General features: G+C 41.7%; 1 protein-coding gene across 1 annotated transcript; it reads right to left on the bottom strand.

Annotated features, from left to right (window-relative positions):
* Positions 1–1595: 1595 nt before the first annotated feature.
* LOC137285170 (uncharacterized) lies at positions 1596–2852 on the bottom strand. The gene has a single exon (XM_067817450.1). The coding sequence runs from the start codon at positions 2850–2852 to the stop codon at positions 1596–1598; it is 1257 nt and encodes a 418-aa protein (XP_067673551.1).
* Between the last annotated feature and the right edge of the window lie 5945 nt (positions 2853–8797).

Here is an 8797-nt window from a genome sequence, read left to right as displayed (position 1 = left end):
CCAGACTAGGCGAGCATTTATCATACGTTCCATGGTCTTACAAACACAGCTAGTTAGAGCTATAGGGCGGTAATTAGTAGGATTTGTATGATCCCTGCCTGGTTTTGGCACTGGTATAATCATTGCTTCATGCCAGGAAGGGGGAAAATCTCCAGTTTCCCAGATATTATTGAAAATATTTAATAACGTGATGAGAGATTCATCAGGTAGGTGTTTCAATAATTGGTAATGTATATCATCAGGCCCTGATGCTGTATCATGAGCTTTCTGAAGAGCCTCTTGTAATTCACTAAGGGAAAAAGGTTCATTATAATCTTCTGAATTATCAGATTGAAAACTCAGATGTCTCTTCTCCTGCTGCTTCTGGTATTTTTGAAAGGCAGGATCGTAATTAGAAGAAGAAGAATTCTGACTGATCGTTTCGCCCAATGTATTAGCAATGATCTTTTCAGATGTTACTACATTGCCATCTATCTTGAGATGTTGCACAGTGTTTCCGGAACCTTTACCTTTGATTTTGCGTATCATATTCCACACTTTGTTAAGCGGAGTACGAGTATTTATTTTAGAAACAAATTGTTTCCAACTCGTACGTTTACATTGCTTTATGCATCGACGAGCCTTAGCTCGTGTAACCTTGACATTATTCAAATTATCCGGGGAGGGAGCTTTGTTGAATATTCTCTCAGCTTTTTTCCTCGTTTTCCTGGCCTTTCTGCAATCGGCATTGAACCATGGTGTGTTAACTCGTGGATTAACCGAGGTCTTAGGGATAGTTTTGGTAGCAATAGTAAGCAGTGTTTCGGAAAATGTTTGAATCTCATCCATTTTATTAACAAAAGTTTCAGGATTCAAATTTACACGGCACAGAGTATTAAAAGTCTGCCAATCAGCTTTTGTAAATTTCCATTTTGATATGGGTAGATCCTGTGAAGGACTGATGGTCTTAAGTATTGTGGGAAAATGATCACTACCACATAAATCATAGTGAACGGACCATGTAAATTCATTATATAGAGAAGGGTCAGTCACCGATAAATCCAGCGCTGAATACGTTCCCGTTGCCGGGTGTAAATACGTATTAGTACCATTGTTAAATATGCAAAGATTCTGTTTACCAAGAAAATCTTCGAGAACTTTACCTCTATTATTATAACTGGACGAACCCCACAAAGGATTATGCCCATTCAAATCACCGACGAGTATAAAGGGCTTTGGGAGTTGATCAGTCAAATTATCAAGTTCCTTAACAGTAAGTGGTGACGATGGGGAAACATACAACGAACAAAGTGTTATAGCAATGTGGAGAGTTAGACGGACAGCCACAGCCTGTAGGGTCGTATTTAATGACACAGGACTGTGGAGTGTCCCCTGTTTAACACAAATGCAGGATCCACCAGATGCTTTACCATTATTGGTCTTTGCATACACGTTATACATGTTATAATGACGTAAGGTAAGTTGATCATTTTCCTTTAAATACGTTTCTTGGAGACATAATGCTACAGGATCATAACCATGTGCAAGAAGTTTCACTTCATCATAATTAGCCCTAAAACCTCGGCAGTCCATTGTATTAATGTATGGTGAGTCATTTATGGTGGAGTTATGGGTGAGCGTTCTCTGTCTTTCTGTTTAGGAGAATGACTCCTTGAACGAGTGGCTTGTGGTGCAGAAACATCCATATCTTCTAGTACTCCAAATTTATTGAACAGCAATGCAGGATTTCTCTGAGCTTTTGGTAGACGATCGGAATGTTTAACCTGTTTCGTGTAATTCACATTTGCATTCTTTTTCTTCTCAGATTTTGAATCATCTGTTACTTGCTGGACTTTTGTAGGGGATGTCTGAACTGAAACTGAGGGTGCATTAGATGACTGATGTGGGGTCTGAGAAAGATACGTAGGCGTATCTTTTGTTACCCATGTATAATCAGTTTGAAAAGAAACAGAACTGGTCACAGGTTTTATTGCTGCCGCATACGTTTTCTTAACTGTTCCTGCAGAATGTGTACCATCAACTGGTTTGCGTGCATCAGTGTAGCCAATGTTTTGCTCTGTTTTGACTCGTTGCACTGCTGCCTCAAATTTAAAAACTGGACAATCAGAAGAGGATGCCATGTGAGGTTCGCCACAGTTAGAACACTTGACTGTGGCATTACACGTAGAGCCTTCATGATGTCGCTCTCCACAGCGATAGCAGACAACATGATTTCTACAGGCATTTTGACCGTGGCCGAACTTTTGGCATTTGAAGCAGCGGATTGGACGGGGTACAAACCTATCAATCCTCATAGCAAAACAGCCTACTTTTAAACGCTCTGGTAGGTTTGGTGTATCAAACGTTAGTAAGTACGTATTAGATGGTAAGACTTTGCCATCTTTCCTAAATGTAAAACGTTTAGCTTCAAGGACACCTTGATCTCTGAGTTCAGAAACAATTTGTTCCACAGAGAGTTCATGCAAACTGTGATCACGATCGCGGATGATCCCTTTGCTAAAGTTAAGGGATTTATGCGCGTAGCTTTTGATCTTGATATCAGCCAGTTTAGTTGATTCCAGAAGTGTTACGGCCTGCGTACGTGACTTGCATTCAATCAGTAGAGCGCCAAACTTCAGCTTTTTCACATCAGATACATCTCCAACTTTACCTTTAATGGCTTTTTGTAACAGAAAAGGAGAAAATGATGTCAATTTACGATCTCCTGATGCTTCAAGGACAATAAACTTAGGCCAGGTGTCTCGCTCTGAATAACACAGTCGGCCAACAATTTCATCATCTGAGGAGTCAAGTTCACTATCTGAGTCAGAGTGTGTTCTTTTCGCCTTTTTAGAGTTCGTTTTGGGTGCCATGATGATAAGAATATGTTTCATCAATCCTGCTCCCCGCCCACCATGGAGCGCCAATTGAGCGATGTTAAACGTCAGCGGATTTCCAGCAGACTAACACCACGAGGCTACAGGAATGATATACTCCAGTATGGTATCATACCAGATTAGCCCATGAGCCACCGACTACTGTGCTCTAAGTAAGTGATTCTAATCAATATATTCCATATTCAATAAAACAATAGTAAATTTCAATGACTTTTCAACCACGACCAAGATACATTTAACTCCAAAGTCAAATTTGTGCAAATCAATAAACTGCACAGAGCCTGGCGTGACCAGCCGATTGATAGAACCGGGCCCATTCTACCACCCGTCTAGGTGAAGTAAGGGCCAAAGTGGTGTGTTGGGCAAAGGGACACTGTTTCAAGCTCCAGTTGCCCTCAACCACCAGGATCCCGTCCTCCACCGACACGGGACGCAACCCACGACAAACAGGTTGCCCAATTTGGCCGCCTCTTACGACCAGCAGTGGGGTGCTGTGGACACATTCTGTCCCGGGTCCACACGGGATGCAGCTGAGGACATTGCTACAGAACGGGTAACTGCAGCAGAATATGTTATATTTGATGGGGTTGAGGACTGAGTGGTGAAAAGTTTTTTTGGCTTCAGAATAAGAGAGAGATTTTTTTCACATTTTATTTTCATTATCTTCGATTCTCTTTGATATATAGGGCATGACCTTGAAGAAGCAGCACGAGTCTCTTTGCAGTTAACACACTTGAGATCATTCTCGCAACCTGTGCCATCATGAGGATCGCCACAGCGATAACATACTGCAGGATTACGACATGAGTAAGTCCCATGACCAAACTGTTGACATTTATAACACCGGAGTGGATTGGGGACATACACATCCACCCCGATGTTAAGATATCCTGCCTTAATGGACTGTGGTAAAGAAGGTCTGGCAAATGTTAGGAGATATGTATTTGTTTTAGTTACAATTCCATCCTTTTTAATGGTGAAACGTTTCACTGCTGTAACCCCCTGATCTTCAAGTTCAGCTGCAATATCCTCTTCACTCATATCATATAGACAGCGTGCCCTGTCACGTATGATACCACGGCAAGAATTAAGAGTTTTGTGCACGGACACAGCAACCTCTATATTGGCAAATGTTTTAACAGACATAAGATTTAGAGATTGCTGTCTCCGTGCGCACTCAACTAGCAGTGAACCATTACGGAGACGGGTGACATTTTTCACCTCCCCACAGATCCCATAGATAGCTTTTGACACGGCAAATGGGTTGAGTTTGATAGGCATAAAATCAGTTGCTTCGATCACTAGATATCTAGCCCAGGAATCAGTAGTTGAATTAGTGTCGGATGGACGATCTAGTTCGTCCAGACGTCGTTTTTTGTCATGTCGAGTTGAACCAGCTTGTTGGAAAGTCATGGCGAAAGTAAAATCATTCACCATCCCTGCTCCCCACCCACCATTGAGTGTCAACAAGGACGATGTCTATTAGCAACGGGTATCCAAGATGCTGACACCAGGGATACAGGGATGGTATACTCCAGCGAATATGACACGAATAGCTGTATTTGCCTACCAATTCAATGCCAGACTGGTTCGGCCCTAGACAAGAAATTAGAGACATACATCATTCGGAGGTCAACATCACTAGATTGGCCCATGAGCCACCGCCTTCTGGCATAGGACTCAAGGCAAATTATTATAGTATAGAGTATGATAATAACAAACGCTCATTGTCACAAATGTACAAACATGCACAATAATTGTTTAGGAAGTTTGTCCATGCACAGGGCATAGCGTGACCAGCCGATTGATAGAACCGGACCAGTTCTACCACCCGTCTAGGTGATGTCAGGGCCAAAGTGGTGTGTTGAGTAACAGGAACGTGGTTCGAGGCCCCCATTGCCCTCAACCACCAGGATCACTTCCTCCACCGACACAGGGACGCAACCCTCGGCCAACGGATTGGTGGACCAAATATGCCCCCGGATCCACACGGGGGGTTGGCGAGCACTTAGCGTTACCCAGCACCCATCACGAGGAGGTGGCTCGCCATGGGTGCCTGTCAAACAGTGACAGGGGAAAGCTTTGTGCATATCTCTATATAACAAGTAAACAGTGTAACGGTATTGTGGAAAGTGCTCGCCATTCTAGGGACATATAATACAATCAATATTCATTTTTTACACTAACAAGAAGGATGCAAATGAGTTAAGTTACATTAATATATAGGATTGGTTGATAGCATAGGATGGCAAATAGAAAACTCTTTATACATAATCCTAACTTTCAAAAATGTTTCTCTTCACGCGTCAGATGCAGTTACATTAAAATAAAGCACAAATGGATAATATCAACATGCGGCTTATTCCTGCAGTTAATAAAAGACTATATCACATGCAAGATGCATTATGTATATAAACATATATGAACTCGAACAGACAAAAGGATTCGTGAAATAGTTAAATGTGTGTCTATACACTCTTGGGAGCGCTTGGGAAAAGGAGAAATTAAAAGAGGTAGTGGTAAAATCCTTCCTATATTTAAAACAAATGCCTCGTAAATATCATTTTTACAATTTTTTATTTTTTTTTAGAAATATTCTACATGTATTTCCAAAGTGGACTTTCTTGTAAATCACCATTTTTTCTTGTGACAGACTTGACACAGATTTCTGTTTTAAACTCGAAAGATTCTACTATTTCATTTTTAACATGAAAACATTACCTTTGACACACATAGCCTTTCCAGCATGAGTCTCAAGGCATCTCATCCCTCGACACGTGTTGGATGTACACATACCAGCTTGGATCTAAAACGAGACATGCATTTCCAATTGAGGGAGGTTCTGCATCTATTAGTATTTTAAGTTTCTACATTTTCCCAGTCATTGTCTAACGTAGAGGGAAAGACTGAAAGTTGCCTGAGATTTCTTTAGCGCTATTCCAGCCAAAGTCACAATACCATGAAGGCTCGTTGTAGAATCTGTCCCATTCACCCCAAAGTGGCTACATATACGTCTTAGTGGTTTTCTGTGCCTGAGTTAGTGGGGCCGGATGAAACTTGAATTTCCTTTTCCAAACGCACCACTTCAACACTTTCTTCACTTACACTGATGGTTATGGTGGGCCCGCTCCTAGGAGTGAGTGAGTGAGTGAGTGGGTGAGTTAATATTCAACGTCACATCGGCAATATTTAATCCAAATCGTGACGGAGAACCATTAATATTATACAAATTATAGTGAATGGTAAAAATCTGTCAACGAAGTACAGTAAGACAACTAGTTTATCACAGATTGCTATTTAAAACTAGTAATTAGATCTAAACAAGTTTAACTATACAGGACGACACAACATAAACACGGGCTATAGACTGCCATCAGCTGAAGGTAGATCACCATACCAGGGTCCATGGGGACATACAGTACCTTGACTACCTGCATGGACCCTACCTGGATTGACCATCCCCTCAGCCGCTGGCGATTGTAGAAACGTTTAGCCGAATTTCTAAAGAACGAATGTACTACGGTTAGACTTGGGTACGCAAAGATTAATCTGTGAAAGATTGGGGACTTACGTTCCCGCCCAGGAAGACAATATTTTTACGATACTTTAACTCCCTTTCAATTTTGGGATCTAGCTACTAACAATACCAGTTGAAATTTACACTACCAATCATTAAGATACACATACACCACAAATTAATCAAACCCCAATCATGGAATCAATGTCTTTAAAAAAAAAAAACAATACATGTACAGCAATGAGAACTAACAGCGGTAAAAGGATCCTTCACAGTTTTGACATAGAAATATTTATCCCTTGTGATGGGCCGGTTCTATGAACTGACTGGTCATGCCAAACCCTGTTTTTATTGTATTTCTTCATATTGTATTTCTGAATAGTCTTCTTTGGGTCTTTACATCTTAAACAAGTTTATCTCGGGGAGAGATCCGGTGAATTGGCAGACCGAGGCAGTAAGTCAACGTTGTAGTGCTGCAAGAATTCCAGAGCATCTTTTCGTATGAGGACGGGCATTGTCCTTTTGGAATGTTAACCCAGGGCCATGACCCTGCAGAAAAGGAATAGCCACAGATCGAAAAAAATATCCCTGTAGCCCACACCAGTTACGTTGCCCTCAAAAGAATCACCAAATGAGTTCTTTGGCCTGCTGTTATTCCACCCTAAATCATCACGGAACCACCACCAAAGCGAATTCTCTATAAGACACAGGCCTGTGCGAATCGTTCTCACACGTCTCTATAGGCACTTTGACCTGGACTCATCTGTGACAAACAACATTTCTCTACCAAAACAATGGTCTGCGGACATGATTTCGGCGCCTGGTTCGGCAAGTGTGTCGATGCCGTTGTGTCAGGATAGGTCGTATGGCGGGACGTCGTGGTCTGATCCCCTGATGACGTAAAAGTTGTCGAACTGTGTTGGGGTGAATACGGTGAAGTCCTGGGATGGTCCGGGCAGTCATCACTGCAGTCTGAAACTCGTGACAAAGATGTGTCACCCTTATCTATCTGTCCTGTCTTGGCGTTGTTACACGTTGACGTCCAGAACCTGTCCTATCGATGACCTCATTTGTGTTTTGGTAGCGTCACATCTGTGCAGAAATGGTGTTCCGGTGGCAGTGGAAATGTGCAGCCACTTGTCGTACCCCACAGACCGTCCCAATGGCCTCATGACGTCGACGTTGTGCAGACATTAGCTTTGCATGCTACGCATTTCAATAGCCGTTTAATTTTTTTAGGTCATGGGTTGAGCTCTTCAAAGTGACAGCATTGTGTGGAATTCATTTGCTCTGTTTCTCTTTCCCGGAATGCAAGTGCATCAACGTATCTCACGTCTCAAGGACGAAACCGCTGACGTCACTGATCGTGGCACGTGCGTGCGTGTTGGATACATGTCACTAATCTCTGAGTTTAATCCTCATGTGTCTATACAGGTTTGATAAATTCAGATTTAAATTTTTGATGCACAATTTCTTTATGTTGCCAGTATATATAAACTGAGGGCAATCACAATACGTATATGTGAAAATAGTTTGGTTCAGTAAGTTAGAGCCTAATATATTACTGATTAAAGTAATGAAAAAAAATGCAAACCTATTTATGTAATATATGAATGAGTGAATGAGTGAGTTTAGCTTTACGCCGCACTCAGCAATAGCTCTGAAGCACAGTAATGGTGATTTTGATGTTGGTATGTATCAATCAGCTGGATCGAAACAAGAGGTAATTTAGTGGCGGGATAACGTGTTAGGACCAGTAGACGAAGTCGGCTCCTTCAACATCTCTGACTTTACATTGGCAACTGACATTAGCAAAAAAGGCTGGGGGCCTAATTTAGGATACAGTGTTGGTGGAGGGTGGTCCGAGGAAGAACATTTATGTGTTGGAACGTAAGGCTATCTTGATGTCACTACAAGCTCTATCACTAACACATGTTTTCAGTGGTAAACACATCCATGTGATCTCAGACAATACTACAGCTGTGTCTTATATTGGGGTACAAAATCTATTGTTTGTAACAACACTGCAAGAGATATCTGGGGGTTTTTTTGGTGTACGGACAGAAACACATGTCTCACTGTCCCTCACATATCTGGTTCCGAAAACATAGAGGCCGATATAGCATCCAGAACATTTAAAGATAGAATAGAATGGTCTCTGATTGCATCAGTATTCAAGAAAATAATAGTGCATTTGAATGTAAACCCTGCAATAGATATGCTTGCATCACGGCTAAATAGGAAACTGTCACGATTTGTTAGTTGGAGACCTGTACCAGAAGCAGTCGCAATTGGTGCGTTTCATGCGTCATGAACAGAGGAATACTGTTATATATTTCCCCATTCTGTCTGCAGAAGATTGAAGTGAGTGAGTGAGTGAGTGGGTGAGTTAAAATTTAACGTC

The sequence above is a fragment of the Haliotis asinina genome, chromosome 1, assembly GCF_037392515.1.
Source record: "Haliotis asinina isolate JCU_RB_2024 chromosome 1, JCU_Hal_asi_v2, whole genome shotgun sequence".
NCBI lineage: Eukaryota > Metazoa > Mollusca > Gastropoda > Lepetellida > Haliotidae > Haliotis > Haliotis asinina.
This window is presented reverse-complemented; position numbering and strand designations above follow the sequence as displayed.